This window comes from Phocoena phocoena, chromosome 1, assembly GCF_963924675.1.
Source record: "Phocoena phocoena chromosome 1, mPhoPho1.1, whole genome shotgun sequence".
Classification (NCBI taxonomy): Eukaryota; Metazoa; Chordata; class Mammalia; order Artiodactyla; family Phocoenidae; genus Phocoena; species Phocoena phocoena.
This window is the reverse complement of record NC_089219.1, coordinates 151,878,898-151,903,031: the sequence shown is the minus strand read 5'-3', so window position 1 is coordinate 151,903,031 and position 24,134 is coordinate 151,878,898. Positions and strand designations below refer to the sequence as shown.

At 48.1% G+C, this 24,134-nt stretch overlaps 1 protein-coding gene across 1 annotated transcript; it reads left to right on the top strand.

Moving 5' to 3' along the window:
• Positions 1 to 22,143: 22,143 nt before the first annotated feature.
• On the top strand, positions 22,144 to 22,629 carry LOC136131545 (large ribosomal subunit protein eL21-like). Its single transcript, XM_065888320.1, has one exon. It carries the CDS (start codon positions 22,147 to 22,149, stop codon positions 22,627 to 22,629), a length of 483 nt encoding a protein of 160 aa, XP_065744392.1. The 5' UTR covers positions 22,144 to 22,146.
• Positions 22,630 to 24,134: the final 1,505 nt, after the last annotated feature.

Sequence of the window (24,134 nt, the reverse complement as noted above, 5' to 3'; positions counted from 1 at the left end):
GTGCCAACGTGTGTGCCAAAGCCCACCCTCACCTGAGGGGCGGGTGTCCCCAGAGCAACAGAGGGAGTTGTAGCCCCACCCCGTCTTCTCATCATCCCCCACTTGTTCCCATTCCCCACTCCTCGCCAGAGGCCCCGTATGCTGCTGGACGCCCAGTTGAGTCCAGTGGTGGCCTGGTCCCGCCAGCTGCACTCCTGCCAGCTCAGCCTGGCCCGCCCGTCTCCCCAGTCCGAATGGGATTGCCTTAAATTGGCAGGTGGTAGAGCACGCACTGCCCTTGGAGCTCTGACCCAAGCTGCTACCTCTCCACCCTTTCCCGAGAGTGGTTCCTGCTTATCGTTCCTGAGCGCTGGTAAGCCAGCCCTGGGCCAGGGTCCCGAGGACGGTACCCAGATATGCAGAGTCACCCTCACGCTGCTGCCAGCTCCCTGGGGCTGGCACAGCCTCCCTCGTCCCCTCCTTCCCGGCCCCCCCGTGGCTCTGTCCTTGCTCCACCGTATCTGGGCACCAGCCTCCCCATGCCCCTGGCCTCCCCAGAGGGCGGCCACCAGAGAAAGCATCAGCACCACAGTCTGAGGTACAGGAAGGTGGGACAGGACGGGATAGACTTTGATCCCGAGCCCTGAGCCCCAGGCCCCAGGGGACTGGGAGTGTTAGGGCCTGCGAGAAGGCCCCGCCCCCCACCCCTATGGAGCACACCTGTCCTGTTCCCAAAGTCTCCTCAACACCCGGCTGAATCTTGGATGGCGAGGCCGAGGGGAGGCCAGGTCCCCTGCGCACCCCCCTCAGCCTGAGGAGCAGCCCTGGAGGGTCTTGGCTTCCCCACAGGTCCCTCCCCTCCTCCCCCACTGTACTGTGAACGTCCTGTGGCTCAGCGCAAAGACAGATAATATATTTAATTCGTGTTGTACAGAAAGGAGTGAACAGTCTCATGCTGAAGAGCTGGTTTTGACAGATTGATGCCAAAGATGGAGGACAGAAGGCCCCCTCCGGGCCTTCTGAGCGCAAGTGGGGCTTGCTTGCATGTGTACGTAAAGTGGAGAGAGAGTTTGGTTTGTATGTGTCCCTGAACCCACCCTGGGCTGTGGGCATGGTGCCCTGCACCCTCCCTGCTGTATTCCAGATGCTGCTGCATTCAGAGCTGGAAGTCAGCTCTGGGTGACCTGGGGTGGGAGCAGAAGAGGCCTGGGACTCTGTGCTCGGGGTCCCAGCCGTGGCCCAAGTTGGTGCCTGAGGGGTGGGGCCAGCCAGGAGTCCTGGGGAAGGGTCTGGGGTTCTGGCTACTGCCGCTGACCCTTGTGCTCCCCCAACCAAGTGGCTCTCTGACTTATTGGGGGGCAAGGAGGAAAGTTCAAGAGAGGGTTGACATGGGGGATGGTCAAGGCCAGGGCAGCAGAACTAGGATACAAACCTCCCTATAATTCTGGCCCAGCAGTAACTGCACAGACCCGACTCCCCTTCCCGCTGCCCGGATGGCCTCTTACCTTGGGTCTGTCCATACCTCCTTTCACACACATCTCCCAGAGTTCTCAGCATCCTGCCCCATTTTCCACTTCAGTGTCCAGGTTGGTTCTCCCCAAGACCACCCTGAGAATGTCAGGCCCCAAACCTGCTGGCCTTACCTGACCAGTGGCCTTATGTCTGGCCATAAGAACTTTCCAGTTTGCTGGCACACTTGAGGAAGCTCATGCTGAGAGGTTGGGTGATGTCCCCCAAGATCATGGAAGTAAAGAGTGATTCTCAGCATGGATTCTGCCAGCCTAGACCTCCTCACCTCTTAAAGGCAGCCAGTCGCTAAACTGGAGGACAGTAAGGGCAGGGGCCAGGAGACACATTGGTGGGCATCTGAGTCCGGCCTTTTAGTTGAATGTGGGAGGAGGCTAGCGAAGACCTAAGGTTTGCTAAGCTCCCTACTGTGTGCCAGGCACTATGCCTCTCATTGAATCCTCACAACAAGCCCCTTTCTCCCCACTTTGCAGGTGAGGACAGTAAGTTTCTCAGGGGTTAGAGGACTTGCCTTGGGTCATGTAGCAAATTAGAATCCCAGGTCTGTCTGCCACTCCAGCCCATGGTCTTCAAAGAGGAGAAGGAGTGAGGAGGGGAAGTGTAGACCAGGCAGAGCCCCAGGAGCCAGAGAAACACACAGCAGGGAAGGCCCCAGAGCAGACACTGCTTTGCTGGAGTGCTTCTTGACACCAGAGACCACCGTTGTGTCATAGACGGCAGCACCCACCAGTTTACAGAGGCTTCTGCCCCTTTAAGAGCCCACACTCCCCCAGGGAGGCTCACTTGGGTGGGGGGACTTTGGAGGTCTCTGTGGAGACATTAAGGCACTCTGAGCTTCTGCCCTAGAAAGCTTGGGGATGTTCAGCTGGACAGGCTCCTACCAGCCCTTGTATGTAGTTAGTGCTCAAAGAAAAATGATGTTTCTGGAGAAGGAAGCTGGAGGGGCGGAGTAACTGGTTATGAGATGCTGGGGCAGAAGGGCTTCGAGGGTTGCCGTCGGGCTCTCCGGTGGCCAGACTGCCGCCACACAGGGCACGTGTCCTGGAGCCCTCTGTTTCCTGGGCACCCCCAGCTTCATTCCCACATTCCTTATGGCTGGCTCTCACAAACAGCGGCCTGCCCCATATGCTGGAGTCCCTGGCCAAACCCGCCAGCCAGTCATTTCCCCCTCTGGCCTCACTTTTGCCATGGGCTCCTGGGATGGGTCAGGAGTGCCTGGGGCCCCCGACTGGGCCCACTCGGCGGGGTCGTTTGTGCTTTGCAGCAGCCCTGCAGCTGCCGGACAAAAGGTCCTATTTGAGGGTGACAGCAGCTCTCATGCTAGGCTCTGCCCCAGTCCTCTCCCACCCTGGTGGGACCTGGGGCTGGCTCTCCCCTGCCCCACCCTTCCTGTGGGCTCTCAGTCACCCTGTCCCTCTGATCTGGGCCCAGTGGTCAGGGCTGATGCCCCACAGGCCACTGCTCTCTTTGCCCTGCTAGGCTACGTGGGCCAGCCCGGTGTGGGACACTTGCCAGACCACCTTTCCTTCCTCCTCAAAGCAGCTCAGCTCCTTTTGGACCACCTTTCCACCTTCATCTTTGCTTAGACCCCTGCTTCCAGTCTTGACACTCCACAGCACCCCTTGAGCCCCTGTCTCCAGAGCAAATCATCAGCCCCGTGAATTGGTCACAGCCTGGCCCCGTGCTGGGTGCCAGGACACCGAGGTGCAAGACTGTCCACCCTTGCTTTCCGGCAGTGGGAGCTCAGACCTCCTGGCGTTGACGGCCTTTCTCTCAGCAGATTTTTATCAAGCACCCACTGTGTGCCAGGCACTGTGCTGGGCACTGAGGATGAGGCAAGACCGCCATGTCCTTGCTCTCACAGAGCTTGCGTTCTAGTGAAGGAGGAAGCATCACGTAAATAAATGTGACACGTCAGGGGTCAAATGTGATGACACAGAAGCAAGCAGAGTCAGGGGAGATGTGAGGGCACAGGGTGGGGGCCTGGCACACGGTATGGTCAGGGGCCTCACTGATAAGATTGGGGAGCAGTGACTTGTAAGGGGGGAGCCATGTGGACCCCCAAGGACAGAGTATTCCAGCAGAGGTCCTGAAAGGAGGGTGTTTGAGGATGAACAAGGAGGCAGCCAGGTTGGAGCACAGCACCTGGGCGGGGTGACAGGAAGGCTGGCTCACGTGGAGTGGAGCAGTGGTCCTGCGCGTTAGATCCACCAGGGAGCATTTAAGAAGTACGGACGCCCGGCTCCAGCTCCAGTGATTCACACGGATTTTCCAGCGGTGAGGCTAGGCATCAGTAGTTTCTTAAAAGCTCCGCAGGTGACCCCAACGTGTAGCCAAGGTTGAGAAGCACTCACGTGGGGTGCTGTGGGGCATGGAAGGGACTCTGGATCTCGTTCTGAATGGCGAGGCCACTGACCTCTGTTTTTAAAGGCTCAGAGAGACGAATAGGAGAAGGCAGCCCCCGAGAGGAGGGTGCTATGGGCGGAGGAGGAAAGGACCCCCCCCCCCCCCCCCCCCCGCACGCGCGCGCGCGCGCGCGCGCGCGCGCACACACACACACACATATACAGGCAGTAGGAGGAGGCTGCAGCTGAGGGGCGCAGGAGGGGAGGAGGAGCCTCTTCTCGGGGGCGGTGCCCCGAGGTGGGGGCTGTCCTCGCACTCACCGTGAGGCACCTGAAACTCTGGGCAAGGTAGCTTGCTGGGCCACGCAGAGCAAGGGAGAGTGTCAGAGTTCAAACCCAAGTCTGCCTACCTGAGCAGTGCAGTGCTTGCACCATACCATCTGCCTCCCAGGTGGCTGTGGGCGGGTACAGGAGGCGCCACCTTACTGTCTGCTGGGTTCCGGGGAACTGGGAACAGTACCCTCAGCCTCCGGTCACCTACAGGCATGGCTGAGAGGTGACCAGTAGGTCCCAGTGAGTTAGCTGAAAGTCACTGTGCCCACCCCACCACATGTGCCCTGCCATCACCCAGCCCCTCCTCGGGACCCTCCGGACCTCCCCACCACTTCAAAAGGCAACGTTGAGCACCGGGGGCCCCAGTTCCTGTACCAGAGCTGTGACCGGCGTCCTTTCTGATGGTCGGTGCCCAGCTCCGGAGAGCCGGCGCCAGCTCTCCTCAACAGCATGGACAGGGTGGGTGGGCGGCTCCAGAGGGATCGCAGGTGCCGCTTAGCCACTTCCTTCTCTCTCCTGTCCCCGCTTTCCCTCTGCTACCCCCTCTTTCTGCCCCTCACCTGTCCCTTCCTCTTGCTGGGGTTGCCCTGAGTAACACAAATGCAGAGATCGATCATCTGGTCGGGCCTCTTCCCGAGGGAAGCCTCTCCTAGCTGTCCACCCCCGCCCCAAATCCCTGAGAAGCTCTCTTGATGCCACGCGGCATCTCTGTCCTCCTGCACGCTTGTCCATCTCATCCTGGTGATGTCAACACGAGGAATGGCGGTGCTATGGCAGCAGCTGTGTGAGCAAGTGGATCCAGCCAGAGTGGTGGATACAGGGCTCGGCCCTCTGGGACGCAGTCAGCGCTCCTCCCTGCTCAAAGCTTCTAGCCCAGCCCCTCATCTTCCCGTCTCCTTCTGAGCTCCTCCCTCCCACATTCACTCATTATTCACCTGAGACTTCCTGACTACATGCCAGGCTCTGTTTCCAGTATCTGGGATACAAACTTGACCCTTAGACCCCACTTGCAGGAGCTCAGAGCCTCAGCATCAGATAGGATGCTATCTTTGCTTCCCTCTCATGAGGTCTCAGTTTCTTGGGGGAAGGGGAGTTGTCCATTAGTCACTTTTTTCAAATTTACCAAGGATTTTTGTCTTTTACTTTTTTTTTTTTTTTCCAGACACAACAAAGACTTTTTATACCATCCGTGTTTTCCCTGGAGGAGAGATCAGCTGGGTCCCGGGTCCCTGGGGAGGCATCTTGCACATCCAAGGCTCCAAAATCCATGAATCTTGATTCAAATCCTAGCTCTGCTGTTTGCAAGCTGTGTCACCTTGGGCATGTTTCTTAACCTCTCTGTGCCTCAGTGTCCTTCTCTGTAAAATGGAGTTGGTGACAACACCTTTTCCATGGGATTGGAAGGATTCATGAGAGAATTCCCGTGAGGGGCCTGACATGAGTGCTCAGTGAGCGGTAGCATGAATATCACTCTGCACATGCCCAGCCCCTTCTCCACCAGCAGAAATTCCATCGCCCTCCTTCCCCCAGGGATCCTAGTCCTGGCATTTAAATTAGATCATATTTTTTCTTGTTTTGCATTCTTCACCCTTGATAAGATCTCAATTAGCAAGAATGTATTAAGCATATTCTACCTAAAAGATTTTGCAAGACTTTAAGATTACCTCATCCCAGAGCTTTGTTTCCACAGAGTTTAAAATGTAGCTGGGGAAGTAAACATGGAAAGAGAGTTTAGGATAAAACCACGGGGTCACAGGTATCACTCAGTGGATCAGCCGCCTTCTGAAGCAGTGAACTCTCTGTCCCTGGAAGCATCCGAGCAGAGGCTGAGAGACCACTTGTTGGGAATTCCAGGGGCATGCACTGTTTCTGGTAAGTCCTACCAGGTTGCAGAGGAAGGAGCCGTCTTGGAATAGGCCAGATCTGCGCCTGGTCTGACCATGTTCCTTGGGTCTCTATTTTGCCAAGCAGGGCGGCAAGATACAGCCCACGGGTAAGAAGCATTCCTCAGAGATGCCGAGAGGAATGTGGCCAACGGTGGTTGCAGGCTTGCAAACACCCTTCCACCTGGGTTGCAGGATGCCTGGAGCATCCGATTGGGCCATTTGCTTTGAGGCCAGACTGCCTTGGCCTTTCAAGACCTGGGGCTGACTCTCGGGTGTGGGAATTCCTAAAGCTGGAGCTGATGAGGACAGGAGGGAGGGCTACCTTGGAGCAGGGGGATGGGCCCAGTACCGTTTCATGCCTTGAGGTGATGACTTGAAGTTTACCCTCAACCATCTGTGATGCTACACCTCTGGCTAAGTGTTCTACTCAATAATGGAATTGACTGCCCAGATTTAGGGTACCAGAGGAGGGGGAAAGGTTGGAATTTCCAAGCAATAGAGGCAGTGCCGTGTGGAGGTCAAGAGCAGAGCTCTAGTGTCTTGGCTCGAATCCTGGCTCCATCACTTCCTAATTGTGGGATCACATAAAATGGCTTCTCCGTGCCTCAGTTTCCGCATAGGTAGAATGCGTGAAGATTAGATGAGTTAATACATGGAAAGTGCTCAGAATTTATTGGCCACGTAGAAAAGCACCGCCTAAGTGTTGGCTGTTGTTTTGTTGCCTGTCCTCTAGGGTGGAAGCAGGCATCACTCTCTCAACGGGGGAAGGGTTGTAGGGGACACAACAGTGAATAAAACCCCTCTGTCCAGGGGAACCCACCCATCCTCCCAAACTGCCACCAAAGTTTCAGAATTCTGATGTCCCTTATCCTAACAGATGTATGTTAGGCAAGGTACCGTGAACTTAACAAACATTCTTTAAATTAAAAAAAATTTTTTTTTAATTTAACAGACTTTTTTTTTTAATGAACGCACCATTTTACTCCAAATTAATTTAAAGAAATAGTAAGAGGTTTATAACAGTTGGGGACAGAGATTGTCACAGTGGCACTGTTACACCCGATAAAAAGATGGAAGCAACATAAATATCTCACAAGAGAAGTATAAATACATGTTTTTCCATCCATTACATAGCTAGTATGGAAACATTTGTATCTCACGTTCTTCTCAAAGCCTATTTCAACTCATGGAAAACTGCTTATGACATTCTTATGAAAATTATTTACAACATAATTATGACATAGGTGAAATACACTGGTTGTAAAAGTACACAGTATGTAAAATATATAGTCCTAATTTTGTATCTATACAAATATCATGACGAAACAACTAGAAGTATGTATACAGATGAGTGATTATCACTTTCTCTGCCATGAATTTCTCCATTTTCTCAATTTTTCACAATGAACATGGGTTATCTTTATGGTCAATGAAAAGGACAGCAAAAGCCATTATTATGATTATATTGTCGCTATCAGTTGGGTTTCCATGGCTCTAGAGTTTTTACTCCCATTTCCCCTGATGTACATGTCTGGAGAGATACTCACAGAGAGGATGGCTCTGTGTTCCCATGACCAGGGCTGGTCCCTCCTGGTCACTGCCCACTGCGAGAAGGATCCATGGGGACCACATTGGCTCTGGGCTTGGAGGGGCCCCTAACAGACGTTTATTAAAAATCTCCTTGGTCCAGATCACTCTGTGAAGAACTAAAGATTCAGAATTAAGTAAACAGTTCTCTTTCCTCAAGGAACTCACCGGCTGGTCTGGGAGAGAGAAGCCGATTGCAGAAATGTTGACAGTAATGGGCAGTTACCTGCATCTGCGAGATGCAGGTAATCCCAGAGGGTGTGAGCCGCCTGCCCAGGGGGCTTGTCACTTGCCTGCCTCCCCGCCCCTTCCTCAACCTCTGCCTACCTATCAGTCTTGCAAGCCTCAGAAAGTGAGTTGGACCTCTAGGCTTCACAGTTCATATTAGTGAATGAAAATGAATTAACATAGAAATGAAACCTCTGATACGTTAGGAACCTGCTGGAACCCACCTCCGCAAGTCCTTCCCTTCCTTGCCTGCACCAGTGAGCACCCCCAGGTGACGCTCTACTTTGAGCTTAGACCTCTCTAGACACAGTGCCATTTAGTCAGGTGGTAAAGCCAGGTCTTGTTTCTAGGTGTTTCCGTACTCCTCCAACCCCCATTCCCACCCCCCACCCCCGAATACTCAAAAGAATGTGGCCCTGGGCTGCAGAGGAGCTCCTGGAGGCCTCAAGACATCCTGTTGACTGTCCCACTGTCATCTCTAAGGGGCTGTGCCCATCCCCAGCAAGTGCCCCAGCGCTGTGTCCCAGCCCTGACCCTCCTCTCTCTCCGGTCCCGTACCTGACCACCCACTGCACACTCCTTACTCCTGCTAGCAGACCAAGGACCACCTTTCCCCGAAGGTGCCTCTTTCTTCAAGCCTTCGTACCTTTGCCCGGACATCCCCTCCCACCTCCTGCAGCAGCTCAGTCAGACTCTGGGCCTCGGGCAGGTGGTGGGACTCAGTGCTCCTGTCCCTACAGTGATGGGGTTGGGGGGTACAGATGCCTTCAGAGGGCCCTCCCTGCTCCTGATTTTACATCAACCTGTCTGTTCTCACTTTAGGGTTTTGTGGGAGCCATTTTCCTCTCTCCTCCTTTCAAGCATGCCTCAAACCCTCCTCCAGGAAGCCTTCCCTGATCAACTCCTTGAGCGCTGTGTGCTCAGTTCTGCTGGCAGCAAATAGGCGTACACCAATGCTGATGCAAGGGCTTCATGGGGGGCTTAGCCCTTCATAACCTCCATTTCCCAAAAGGCTACCCAAATATACACACCCTAAGGAAAAACAGAGAGCCTAGTATGGAAGTGTGACCTCCAGGTAAATTTTCCAATAACTGCCCCCCCACCGGCCACACTCCACCCCATCCTAGCCACCACCACCACCCCCAGCCCGACTGCCTAGAAATTCTCACAGCCTATGGTCTGCGCTCATGTATCCAGGTTTCCAACGTGTTAGGTCTCTTCTCTGGGTTCAGGTTGCAAGCTGCCTGGGTTGAAGAGGGCCGTGTCCTCTTGAGTGTGCCTCCCCGAGGCGTGCCATCCCACTCCCCAATTGCTTTGTTAGGATAATGACACCAGTTGGTGACCAAGTAACGTATTTATAGTTATTGAGGTGCTTTCATGCATGGTAGCCCATTTTGCTCTGAAAACACCCTGTGTGGTAGACAGGGCATGTGGGATGACCCCATGCAATGGATGTGGAAACTGAGGCCCTGGGAGGTTTAACACCTTGCACATAGTTAATTAAGTGACAAAGCAAGGCCTCCCACCAGGTATGCCTGCCTGCCTCACTGCCCTGTGAACTGCTTTGCTTGCCAGCTCAGGTTTTAATCCGTTCCAGTGTCAGGGCTGTTGAGCAGGGACCCCCCAGGGCTGACGGAGGAGCCAGAAGAAGCAGATTTGACTTCTAATCTGACTCACGCAGCTGGTTCAGAATGCAGCCAAAATGGGGGAATTTGGTCCTGCTTCCACTCCCCTTCCCCTCTTCCACAGCTGCTTTGACATCCTCTTGCCTCCCTCTGCACCCCTCCCTCCCCACCCCCAACTTTGGGAGCCGTGGGGTGGGGTCCCAGGAGGATGTGAGCCTATGGACAGGCGGGATGTTTTTCCTACTCTGTATTGTTCTGCCCGTGCCCATTGTGTGGGCTGAGAGCAGGACGTCACCAAGTCGCCTGGCAAACTTTCAGCAGAGCTGGGGAACATTTCCGGAGGGAACTGACCCATTATAAATGGCTGAAGCTTTTTACAAGCTTTGGTATTTCTTTGGATCGGCCGGACTGGGGGAGCCAGGGAAAGGAAAGACTTGAAGACTTCTGGTTCCTGGCAGCCAACTGCAAGGCTGAAGGTCCCAGGGACCTTGGCAGGCCTGAGGTTTGCCAACACCTAACCCCAACTTGGGATGGCTCACACCTGAGGGTAGGAATGGACCTAGTCACCTTGAAAAGCTTTACTGTGCTCACGCAAGGGGAAGTGCAAGGTCAGAATTGTTTTAAAGCTGTTCCGTGTTTGCTGTGGGGTGAGTAATGCTCAGTGTTTTCAACTCACAGCTCTTCCTTCCCAGGGGAGGCATTTATTTATGCATCTCTCTTTACCACCAGACTGGGTGTGCCTTCAGAGAGGTTCCTGGATGCCAGGTGCTTTGCATCAGTTTTCTCATGGTTTGAATGAATCCTGGCAGCAAGAGGATTATAGGCAGGTATAGTACGCCGTTTCTTACAGATGTGGAAACTGAGTCTCACCAAGGTTAGGAATTAGTTCCAGCCCACGCAGCTACTTCATGGCAGAGCTGGGATTTGAACTCAGGTCTGTGACACTCCACAGTCCACGATCTGCAGCAGGATTTCTCAAACATTCCCTTGCATAAGAGTTGACTGGAGTGCTAGCTAAGAATGCAGATTTTGGGGCCCTGCATTCTCCCCAATTCTAATTCAATAAATCAGGGTGGGGCAGGAAATCTGCATTTTTGCCAAATAACAGGGGATTCTGAAGCACTTGAGCCACAGGTTGAGAAACACTGCCTTGGGGGTTGGTCTCCGTTTTTTTTCTTTCTTTGCCGGTACGCGGGCCTCTCACTGTTGTGGAGCACAGGCTCCGGACGCGCAGGCTCAGTGGCCATGGCTCACGGGCCCAGCCGCTCCACAGCATGTGGGATCTTCCTGGACCGGGGCGTGAACCCGTGTCCCCTGCATCGGCAGGCGGACTCTCAACCACTGCGCCACCAGGGAAGCCCCTGGTCTCCGTTTTATGATTTTTAGCCAAGAGAGCAGCATCCTGGACTAAAAACAGAGGCGCAGCCCCAGGCCCCTACTGAGACCTCAGGAGGTGGCCCTGTCCCCTCACTTGTCCCTGCCTATGTGTGAAACCCAGGAGAAGCAGCCTGGAGCCTCAGAAGACAAAGGGAACCCGTCTGCAGCATAGAAAATTCTCCCATCACCCTTTATAATATTTGAAACACACAAGATAGGAAACTGAGCAACAAAGTCAGAATAAAGGGGCCCTCGTTCACCCCTCAGACTTTTCTGGACCCCTGCTATGGGAAAGGGCTTGGGACAGACTCCTCTGAAGTTGCAAGTACGGCTGGATGCATCAGGAACCTCCTGCTTCAGAGTTACCTGGGGGTTTGCTAAGATGCAGAGTCCTGGGGCCCATCCCAGGCTTCCATAGCCAGAATCCCTGGGGGGTAAGCTCTAGGTGAACTCATTTTGCTTTAAATGTGTTCCCCAGACAATTCTGAAGCAAATAGAGGTTTGAGAACTGGTGGCCAGAGGGCCTGGGAAGGAAAGGAATTCCTGAAGCTGAGGACCCCAGGAGGGCCCCAAAGCTACAGCCTGGGTGGGAATCCCTGGGGTGCAGCTGTGGACTAGTGAAAGAGGTACCACACTTAGTGTGTGGAATTCTGGGTTTGAACCCTGGCTTGGCCACTCTGCACTCCTGGGCAAGTGACAACCTCCCTGAGCTCAACTCCTCACAGGTCAAATGAGGATAATCCGGTCCACCTCTGCGCCTGGCTGTGAAGACCCAGTGAGCACACAGTGGGCACTGAATGGACAGCAGCAGGTGAGCGGTGGAAGAAGCTGATTCTAAGTTTTCAGGCGATGCTGACAGGGCTCCCAACAGCATCCAGCTGCCACAGACCCACTTCACTCTCTTGGAGAACCAAGGACTGGGTTGGGCGATGGGGGTCAGAATTCAGAATCTTGACTTGTGGACTCTGATGGAGTGGCCTGGGACACCCTCAGAGGGTCAGAAGCCCGGAAGCCCTGAAGCCCCATGGTCTGAAGGACCCTGAAGCCCAGGTCGTGTCCGGAGGGCTGTTTCCACCACTCCACTCCCCTGTCCGTCCACTTCCCAAACCCTCAATTTCACACCAAGAATCACACCATAAGCATGGGCTCTGAGAGGTCAGCCCAGGGGCCCTTCCCCGTATGACCCTCACTGCTACTCAGTCTTGTTTCCCTGGAGTTGTCTCTGTTGAGCTGGGGGACCTAACTGTTCCTCTCCTCCTTCCCATCTTCACCCTTGGGTGCCTCCAAGGACCCCTATCCCCTCTTCCTTGACCATTATGCCCTCTTTAGAGGCTCCTTTTCCCCCTCTCCCTCTCAGGAAGCCCAGGGGTCATCCTCAGGCCAACTGCTAACTCCCTCCGGGGAAAAGATCTGAGAAACCAATTCATACCCAGTGGGTACACTCAGCAGGCCAGAGGCCCTCCCCTGGAATAGGTGCACTTTACAAGCAGCTGTAAGAAAGCAGTCCAGGGGGACCTGAAGAGGGCCTCTCCCCTGGCAGTACCACCTTGAGGTTAAGAGTACAAGCTCTGGAGACAGAGGGTTCGTCCTGGCTAGACCATGCATTAGCTGAGTGACCTTGTGCCACCTGCTTCAGTTTCCTTATGTATCAAACAGAGAAATAGCAAACGTATCCACTTCTTTAATGCAGGCACGTATTAAGTCTCAACATGTCTGGCACATATTAAGTACTCAATAAATGTTAGTCATTATTGCTCATTAGTGGAAGGATTTGGGACATTTACTAGTCTGGATTTCATAGGTTAATGCCTGTGTCCATCCGGGGCTGTGTGCCCACCAAGTCCAAGCTTAGCCCTAGCTGTCATCTAAAGGGAATGCTGCACATGGGGCCAAGTGTCTGAGTTCTTGAGCTGGGATTCATCCTCTTGGTAAATCTCCTTGGGAATAAGGATGAGGGCAACAGCAGCTGGATTAGGGGAGAGTCTCTATTAGTATCTCTTAAGCCAGGGCTTAAGGGAAAGCATAGGTGGATATGAAGGGAATTTGACATCTGCTTCTCTCTTAAGGTTCAGTTGCCTGTGGACTGGGGGTAGGGCTTGGTAAATCACTGGGTTTCTGCACTCTAAGATCCTGGGAAGGAGTGGGATTCTCTGACAGCTTTGTTCCTCTGTACCAGTCTGTGAGTCTGCGAAAAGGCAAGTAACAGGCTCAAATCCTCCAAGAAAGGGGATGGAGGGGTGGGGCCTGTTCTTCCTGCTCCTATCATCTCCTTCCCTTCTGGCTAATTTCCCTCTCGATAGGAGCAGGCAAGAAGACTCAGAAGGCTTCTGGAAGAGATTGGAAGTCTTCAGGGCAAATGTCACCTCATCTCCCAGCCCCACTTTTTCCAACAGACATGAAAAAATACCTCCTCTCCCTTGGGCAGACCAGCCACCCTGGGGAGAGCCCTTTCTCCTCAAACTGGACCACTGGGGACTAATTCTTGCCCACCATGGGTTTGGAAGATGCAGCTCTCTGTGAAGAATGCCGCTAGGTAGAGGGCCCCACCAGGATGGGAGCAAAGACTGCGGCCAGGTCAGGCAGGACAGCAAGATCACGCCCCAGAAACCCACGAACAGAAAGGAGACACCAAAGTGAAGTGAGCACTGCAGCCAACAGTAACTCTCTTAGCACCTCCATCTCACAGAAGGTGGAGGAAACCACAAGAGAGCCGTTGGGCCCACACTCTCCCGACGTTCATCCTGAGTCAGCGCCTGGGCTGCTCCCGGAGGCTCAGTGACTCATAAGACAAGGGCCACAAGCATGAGGAATCCAGTCCAGAGGGAGACAGTGTGTCACCTGGGCACAGAGGAGGGCGCCACTGATTCTCTCTAGGCGGGAGAACATTGAAGCTGGACACTGAAGGCTAGGTTGCATTTCTACAGGACAGTGGGGAACAGCAAAGGGGACTTGTTCAGGGGTCACAAAGCCTCCTGTGGGGGTCAGGGGGAGGGGTGATAGTAGAGGATGGAAATGTAGGCAGGGCCTCGAAAGGCATATTGAAGGCACTGACCTTTACCCTGTGGACTGAGGGGAGTGGAAACACACATAATTTTTTTCCTGATTATTAGAAGCAATATACCTTTGGCATAAAAACCAGAGAAACAGGGCTTCCCTGGTGGCGCAGTGGTTGAGAGTCTGCCTGCCGATGCAGGGGACACGGGTTCGTGCCCCGGTCCGGGAAGATCCCACATGCCGCGGAGCGGCTGGGCCCGTGAGCCATGGCCACTGAGCCTGCACGTCCGGAGCCTGTGCTCCGCAACGGGAGAGGCCACAACAGTGAGAGGCCCACGTACCGCAAAAAAAAAAAAAAAAACACAAAACACAAAAATCCAGAGAAACAGAAAAAGTATAAAGAAGAAAATTAAAATCACTCATATGTCAACTACCCAGAAATAACCACTGAGGTTTTCCTTTCAGACTCTTTCTTATAAATAAGAGACCTTTAAAAAGGATATATGTAGGATAGATACAACATGTAATATATAGTCATATTAATATAGCAAAATGCATATTTCATATTAAAAGATTATGTTATGTTAGAACATAATCTGAATTCAGAGAATATATCAATTAACATACAAGTTATTATATAATAACTTAGTATAATATAGTTCATTTTAAAGAAAACTAAATTGAGATGTTATAAAGAGGGAGTTTTCATTTTTATTTGTTTATTTTTAATAGACAACACATTCGTGTGCTCCATAATTCAGAAGGCACAAGAGGTTATATAGTGAAAATGTCCCTATTGCTCCATCCCCTACCATCTAGCTCTCCTCCTTGGACTCAATAAATGTTGTAACCTTCCAGGAGTTTTATGCATAGACAAGAAGATAAACATATTATTTTCTCCCCCTTTGTTACACAATTGTTAGCCACTTATTCTGCATCCTTCAGTTTTTACTTAGTATATCTTGGATACCATTTCCTATGAATGTATAAAAAGTCCTCTCATTTTTTATGGCTACATACTTTTCCATCATATGAATGTATTCTAATTTATTCAGCAAGTCTCTACTAATAGTCATTTGGGTTTTCTCTAATCTTTTGCATTTATAAACAGTGCTGCCATAAATAACTCTACATATGTCGTCTTGCACAAGTAAAACTCCATATGTAGCATAACTTCCTAGAAGTGCAATTACAGGTCAAGGGTCAGGTGCAGTTATAATTTTGATGCATATTTCTTAACAGCCCTCTGTAGAGGTGATACTAATTGCTTTAAAATGTCCCTCTTTTGATGTAAATGAGGGATAAAATCAGGTCTGAACTTAGAGTATAAGGAGGCTGGATTAGAAGTGGGCAGGCAGGAACCAGTTTGGAGGCCACTGCAATAGTGCAGGAGAAACCTGCCTAGAACTGAACTATGGGTCAGGACCATTGGACAGAGGAGCCGGAGCCCTGAATTCAAGAAACATTCTGGACTTAGAACTGATAGGATAGAGACACAAACTGGCCTTTGGATGTGAGGGTGCAAAGGTCTCTAACAGAGTGACTGGGTGGGTCTGGAAATGGCGTCTGAAGTAAAAAGGTGAAACAAAAGCTGCAAACAGAGAAGGAAGGAGCCCCCTGGAGTCTCGTTTCTCGAAGTGTAGAGACATTTATTATAATAATGCTCTTACTTTGTTTCTCCTACATCAAGGAAAATGACCTTCACTCTGGAAAAGGTAAAACAGACACATTAAGAGGGAACTGAAGATTCCCCTTTAAAAAGACAGGTTATTGGTCACGTGTGTTCGGCACTTCTCCTTCCTGACCCCACGAAAATGATTATAAAGCAATGAGCAACTGTTACCCTCCCAGTGATGAAGAGAACAGGAGAGAGGCCACCGCGGATAAACGTTCTCAGCAAATATATAGGAGCTGAGAAATGGAGAAGAGAGTGGTCACTGATGAAGTGGGTGGAGGACAGTGAACCCAGAGGAGCAGGCAGCAAGAGAGAGAGATGGCTGCACATTACCGCGGCAGAACCACAGTGGAGCTCAGGCCTCCGAGATGCTATGAGGGTGGACGGTGTAGAGGAAGCAGGAGACATAGCCACCGCTGAAGTGAGGAGGACTGGCCAACGGTACATGGAACAGTCAATTCCCAAGCAACACACAGGGCAGCCAGGGATCCATCTCCAGTCGGAAGCTTCAGTTCAATGGTCCCAAAGCAGGGGCTTCCACCTCTAATACTGCAGTCCTCGTGTGATGCAGGCTCACTGCCGAAATGAAATGAAATCTGCCACCTGACCAGCCCAGCCTCACTCTTAAATATGAAAAGACAAAGATCATCAGACATTTGAAAAAAAGCCTCTGGCATGAAAAAAAATAAAGATAAACGGTGTGTGTGTGGGGTAACATAATGTCCATAATGGACATATTCCATTATTTCTCTTTAGAGAAATAATTTAGGAAACAGAAGACTAAAGAAATTTTCAGTAACTAATAGGTAATCAGGGAGATTTGAGGAGGTGTTGCATCCCTAAACAAGTATAGGATGCTATGAAAGGAAGACCAGAAAATAAATGTGAGCTCCTGGAAATAAAAGATAGGATTATGGAAATTGAAATTTCAATAGAAAGTGTTGGACGTAAGAGAATTAGAGAAGTAGTTTCACGTCTGGATAAGAGAAACATCCAGAAAAAAAGTAAAGAGAAAAGCAGAAGAGAAGAAATTCTCAAATAAGAAAATAAAATAATTCCCCAAAGCTGAAGGACAACTTGTAAAGGGGACACCAAGAATACAGCGCAATGAGTGAATAAGGGACCCACATATGAGCACCATCATGGTGAAATTTTAGAATAGCAGTGATAAAGACAGGATCGTAAAATTTCCCTAGAGGAGAAGAAAATTTACCTCTAAAAATATAAGAATCAGACTGGTCTCAGGGCTCTCATTAGCAAAGGCTACACTGATGCCTTCAACATTCTGTGAAAAAAGCAATTTTCAACAAAGAAGTCTATATCCATCCAAATTATCATTCAAGTGTGAGGGTGGAGCTATAACACTTTGAGAAGCTAGGGACTCAGAAATATCTATGACATACCGCCCACTCCTTTTTTTCTTTCTTTCTTTTTTAATAACAATTTTTTAAATTGAAGTATAGTAAATTTACAATGTTGTGTTAGCTTCAGGTGTACTGCAAATTGATTCAGTTACATATATATATATATATATATATATATATATATATATATATTCTTTTTCAGATTCTTTTCCATTATAGGTTATTACAAGACACTGAGTATAGTTCCCTGTGCTATATGATAGGTTTTTGTTGTTTATTTTATACATAGTAGTATATATACATTAATTCCAAACTCCTAATTTATCTCTCCATACACACATACACTCCTTTTTAAGCAATCACCTGAGATGTGGTGCAACAAAATGATAGCCTAAACAAAAACAAAAACAAAGGGAGGGAGGGAGGAAGAGAAGAAGGAAGGAAGGAAAGAAGGAAGGAAGGGAGGGAGGGAGAGAGGGAGGGAGGGAGGGGAGAGAAAACAGTGGGACCCGTCAAGGGCATCAGTGAAAAGAAGTCCCCGACCAACAGCTATGTAAGAGAAAAGCAACACGCCCAAATTAGAGCATATAACGGAGAGGGCCCCGTGTGAGGTCCCTGGGAAAAAGAGGAACCTCGGAAACAGAATACTCGATAAGCTGAAAAGTAGGAAACAAACATGAAGAAATAATCATGGCAAGTAAAGAGAAGAAGAGGAGGGGGAAGGGGAAGGAGAAGAAAGGCAATCTGAAACTATGAAAAACTAAAACAAATAAAAGAAAGAAACATAATTATAGGACATTCCTGGCTCTGCAATAAACAACATTTACATTGTTACAAATGTAAACATTATTTATTGGTTTTAAACTTTTAGAACCAACTAATAGGCAAAGCACAGAAGACTTAATTATGGTTAGAAAATTATATATACAGGTAATCAACTTTGAGCATTTAAAGTAAATGTTCAGAAGACAGAAGCTGGGAAGGGGAGCTAAAAGGGAAAGGTAGGAGTGATATCCTTATCCTTCAAAATAGTGAGTCAAAACTACTATCCATAGCTGATGGTATGAGAAATAAAGATATAAATATGTTACTTAAAGCAACATACGTAATCAACAGCTTTATTTTTATTTTATTTAGAGGAATTAAATAAAAACAGTTATACAACCATGTTGTGAGTAGGGTGGGGGAGAGTTATTTGGATGATATATATGAACTAAATCCTTATTTTTCATAGTTATAAATAAAGAAAGGATGTTTTAAACTGAGAAATCCAGAAACGGCCACATAAGCACATTATTTAGAGATATAGAAGTCATTCCCAGAATAAAGAGCTAAAAGATTTAGAAGCAGTTGCCTCTGGGAGCAGGACTAGAGGGGGAAGGAATGAGGTGGGACTGTTCCTTGCAGGCTCTTCTGTTCTACTTTATTTTTAACCATGTACATGAATTACTTGGATATAATAATTTAAGTACATCACAAGATAGATGAGAGCTTATGTGGCTGCAGATGAATTCTGGGGGCCAGATTCAGATGAATTAGACACAGGGTCATGAAATACCTTGCAGGTAGGACTGAAAAACAACCTGGGTAAATGATGAGGACATTGGAGATAAGAAAATGTTCATTTTCACAAAGAGACAGAAGGTATTTCTGGAAACTATATACCAAATGGCTCAATATAGAATCCTGGCAAAATTCTAGCACAGATTATTAAACAGATGGCTTGGGAGTGTTTTGTGATTTATTTATTTATTTATACTCTGCCTCCTTCCAAAAAGAAGGATTTGTAGTGGCTTATAGAGAGACGTACAATACAATAAGATTTTAAAAAATTTTAATGAGAAAAGAGTCTCAAAAAGTTAAACTTAAAAGTACTATATGATCCAACAAATCCACCTGTAGGTATATACCCAAAAGAACTGAAACATGTTCACATAAAAACTTGTAAATGAACGTTTGTAGCAACATTATTCATGATAGCCAAAAAGTGGAAACCCAAATGTCCATGGAAAAACAAAATGTGGTACATCCATTTTGAACAATGGAATATTATTAGGCTATGAAAAGGAATAAAGTATTGATACATGCTACAATGTGAGTGAACCTTGAAAACATTATGCTAAATTAATGAAGCCAGACATAAAGGGCCACATAATTATATGACTCCGTTTATACAAAATGTCCAGAATACACAAATCCATAGACAGAAAGTAGATCATTGATTGCCAAAGGTTGAGGGGAAGAGGGATTGAGCATGGGTAATGGGGTGATGAAAATGTTTTGGAATTAGGTAGTGGTGATGTGAATATACTAAAACCCACGAACTGTACACTTTAAAAGACTGTATTTTATAGTATGTGAATTATATCTCAGTTAAAAAGCATTATTATGGGGAAGATTGAGGAAAGGAGGATGAAGAGAAAAGGACAGAAAATAAAGAGGAATCAAGTCAGTAGACAACACATATACCGTAAAATTCCACATAGGTGATAAAGGTGGATCACGACTTTGACCGTGAGCTTTCCAGCAGCCACTACAAGCTTGGAAAATAGTGTTAATTAAATGATTCCCAGCATCCATAAGATAAACATGAAATGGTTGCTCAGGAGAATCACAGATTTTCCTGGTGCCCAATAGAAATTTCTGTGTGTCTTTGTATAGTGGTCCGTTGGCAACAACATCCCTACCATAACTCCAGTCACGTATCTTCAAGTTGCTCAAACTAGGCATAAAGTCCAAGGATAATTCAGTAAAGGCACTTTAATGAGGGGCCTAAATGGTGTGGGATATGCAAGCAGCTCTTGTTGATAAAATGTGGATTCTCTGGAGCAGTGGTTTCCAACCTTGGCTGTGCATTAAAAAGCCCTGGGGAGCTTTTGCAAACTACCAACGCAAGACTCCATCAACCAGAAAGTCTGACTTTTCTGAGATTCCAACATACATACTGTCCCCAACTTATGATGGTTCGACTCCTGATATTTTGACTTTACAATGATGTGAAAGCGATATGCACTCAGTAGGAGCCATACCTGGAGTTTCGAATTTTGATTTCTGGGCTATCAATATGCAGTACAATATTCTCTCATGATCCTCCTGGGCAGTGGCAGCGAGCCAAAGCTCCCAGTCAGCCAGGGGATCATAGAAGTAAACAACCAATACAGTTACAACCATTCCTTACCTGTAAGACCTTTCTGTTTTTCACTTTCAGTACAACTTTCAATCAATTACATGAGATATTCAACACTTAATTATAAAATAGGCTTTCTGTTAGATGATTTTGCCTAATGGCAACTGTAAGTGTTCTGAACACGTTTATGGTAGGCTAACCTAAGCTATGATGTTTGGTAGGTTAAGTGTATTAAATATGTTATTGGGGGGTGGGGGGGCTTGCAGGATATCAGTTCCCTGACCAGGGATTGAACCTGGGCCATGGCAGTGAAAACCCAGAATCCTAACCGCTAGGCCTCCAGGGATCACCCTATTAAATGCATTTTTGACTTAATGATATTTTCAGCTTACAATGGGCTTATGGGGACGTTACTCCATGGTAAGACAAGAAGCCAAGTCTGAGAACTACCGACTAAATACAATAGATGACTTGTACATCCCTCATGGAGTCCTCTATGAATATCATTTCTTCCTCAGTTTTTCATAAGTTCAAGGTTATGACAGTTAAACATATATTCACATGGCTAATATTTTCTGAATGCCTGCTATGTGCCAGGAAGGTGCTGTATAGTGCCCCTGAGAATTAATGTGTGACTCAACTTCTATCCTCAAAGAGCTGACATTTGATCCACATTATGAACACCCCAGCTGGTGACCACAAGAAAGGGAGGTAAGTGAGGAGATGGAGGGAACACAAGGCAGGCAAAAGAGGCATCCCTGAGTTGGTGGGGAGCCCCCGGTAGAACATATAGCTCATCTGAGCCCTGAAGGAAAGGTTCATTAGGAAAGAGGAGGGTGGAGAATGGTGCAGTGCGTTCAGTATTTTTCTCCGTGGTTTGGGTGAGTACAGTCATCCCGTGGTATCGCAGAGGACTGGTTCCAGGACTCACCACGGATATCCAAATCTGTGGACACGCAAGTCCCATAGTCAGCCCTCCATATCCCAGGTTCTGCACCTGAGGATTCAACCAACCTCAATACTGTATTTACTGAAAAAAAGCTGTCTATAAGTGTACCCACGCAATTCAAACCCATGTTGCTCAAGGGTCAATTGTATTAGTAAATATACATTATGCATGTGAGGTGCCATCCTTCTCTGGAACAGCTGGAGGAGCAGCCCTTCTGCTGCATGGCTGAATTGGAACCCGAAGCATGCTGGCAGGGAAGAGGAACCCAAAGAAAAACTAAATGAGACACGGGAGCAGGGGAAGGCAACGGAGAAGTGTGAACAGCACCAAAGAGTGTCTACCAGCGGCTTTGCATATGCTCTAATTTCATCCCACCATAACACTGTACGAATTTGACATTTTACAATTGAAGAAAATTAGGTTTATCATGTCAAGCCCTGAGTTGTCATGGCCAAGTGTGGGCCCAGAACATAGTCCAGGCCTGACACACTCCCAGGTCCAGATTCTTTCCATTATTCAACGTATACCAAGGCTTATACTTGGATTCAATACATCGACTGCTCATAAATGAGATGGGAAGACTTGGTTTAACAGCAGCTCTTGTGGGGGAAAATGTTAATAGCTATAAGCTCAAGCACAAGTCTTAGGTGTGTAAGTCGGAGTGTGAGAGGCAGATGGTGTCATGGGAAGGATCCAGTGTTTGGAATCGGGATACCTGGGCTCAAAATTCAGCTTCAATACTTACTAGGTGTGTGATTTGGGGCAAGATACTGTGCATTCCTGAGTCTCAGTTTCCTAATCTATAAAAGGGGATAATAAGGCCTATATCACAGGATCATTGTGAAGGTTACAGATAATATAGGTACAGAAAAGAAGCAGATATTTACATTACTCAGTTATTACACATAACTGAGAAAAGACATATCCGGAGTATATCAAAAACTCCTAAATAAGTTTTTAAAAGACAGACAATCCAATTTTTAAAGTAGTCAGAAGACTTGAAGGGGCATTTCACAAAAGATGATATTCAAGTGGCCAATAAGCACACGATAAGATACTGAACAGTATTTATCGTGAGGGAAATGCAAATTAAAACCACTGAGATAGCTTCTTTTCATCTGGAACCGCCATCTTCCAGTAATTCGCCAAAATGACCAACACAAAGACAAAGAGGAGGGGCACCTGCTACATGTTCTCTAGGCCTTTTAGGAAACACAGAGTTGTTCTTTTGGCCACATACATGCGAATCTACAAGAAAGGTGATATTGTAGATATCAAGGGAATGGGCACTGTTCATAAAGGAATGCCCCACAAATGTTACCATGGCAAAACTGGGAGTGTCTACAATGTTACCCAGCATGCTGTTGGCATCCTTGTAAACAAACAAGTTAAGGGCAAGATTCTTGCCAAGAGAATTAATGTGCCTATCGAACATATTAAGCAGTCTGTGAGTCAAGACAGCTTCCTGAAACGGGTGAAGGAAAACGATCAGAAAAAGAAGGAAGCCAAAGAGAAAGGGACTTGGGTTCAACTGAAGCTCCAGCCTGCTCCACCCAGAGAAGCACACCTCATGAGAACCAATGGAAAAGAGCCTAAACTGTTGGAGCCCACTCCCTATGAATTCATGGCATGATGGGTGTAAAGAAAATAAAAGACCTGGACTGTAAAACAAACAAACAAACAAACAAAAAAACCACTGAGATACTGGTATACTACCAACACGATGATTAAATGAACATGGCTGCCAATGCCAAGTGTTGGCAAGGAAGTGGAGCAACTGGAACTCTAGTAAGTTTGTACTCTGATACAATCACTTTGGGTAACTGGTAGCATCAACTAAAGTTAAACCAACCCCACAACCTAGCAATTTCACTTCTGGGCACTATCTCAATAGAATGAGAGCTTATGTCCACCAAAAGGCAAGTACATGAATGTCCACAGCAGCTTTATTTATAATAGCTCCAAACTGGACACAACCTGAATGTCCATCGATAGTAGACAGGATAAATAAATTGTGGTGTATGCATATAATGTTCTCCTATATAGCAATGAAAAATAATGAACTACTACTCTCATAGACACAACATTGAGCAAGTACAGTACTGTTTCTGGGGTGGGTGCTGGAAGTGTTCTATATTTTGATCTGGGTGGCAGTCACCTGGCTATGTAAATACATATGTAAAAATTCAGTGTGTTCACTCAAGGCTCATGCACTTTAATGTATGAAAGTTTAACCTCAATAAAAAAAAGTAAACAAAAAGTTATTGTATGTCATGTGCTTGGCACAGAGTGGGCACTCAATAAATACCTGTCAAAACTCTCCTTTTCTAGAGAAGAGGAGGCAGCAAACTCATTGCACTGTGTGCTGAATAGGCCACTTGGGAGCCCTGGGTGTGGTGCTGGGAGCCTCCCTTTTTAAGAGGGTCACTGACAATCAGAGCATGACATGATGGGGAGATAAGGATGGCAAGGGGTCTGGAACACATAGTAAATGAGGAATGGCTGAAGGAAGTGGAGAGAATGTTGGGGACAATAAAACTTAGGAAGAACATGAAGAATGTCTTCAAGTAGTCAAGGGCACTCTGTAGAATGGGAATTAGACATTTCCTTTGTGGTTCTAGGGCAGTGATTCTCAAACTGAAGCTGCAACTGAATCCCCTGGAGGACTTATTAAAACAGATTACTGAGCTACGCCCCCAGAAATTCTGATTCAGCAGGACCAAGAATCTGCTTTTCTAGCAAGTTCCCAGGCCAAGCTGCTGCTGGTCCAGGGACATACTTTGCTAGTGTAACTGAGCAGGGCAGAACTCTCACAGCAAGTGTTTGCAAGCAAAGTAAGGGTTCGTCGCAGGGCACCAAGCAAGGAAGTGGAAGACAAGCCTAAGATCCACTCCCTCTTGGTCCTTGAGTTAGGGGTTTTTAAAAGGGAAAGACAAAGAAGCTGGGGTTAATCACCATCTTGTGACAGTTCTTACTCATAGTTTTGGGAGTCAGGATGCCTAAGGCTTATGAATCTCTTGTCCGGTGGTCCATGACCCAGGGGTCTTTTAGCTCATCTTGCCCAGGAGAAACAATCTGAGTCTGAACATTAATGACATTATAGACAACAGCAATTTTAGTCATCTGGCTCTGGGTGAT

Bases quoted from the DNA above. Each gene is read 5' to 3' on its own strand.
- LOC136131545 (XM_065888320.1), top strand. From the start codon at position 22,147: ATGACCAACACAAAGACAAAGAGGAGGGGCACCTGCTACATGTTCTCT.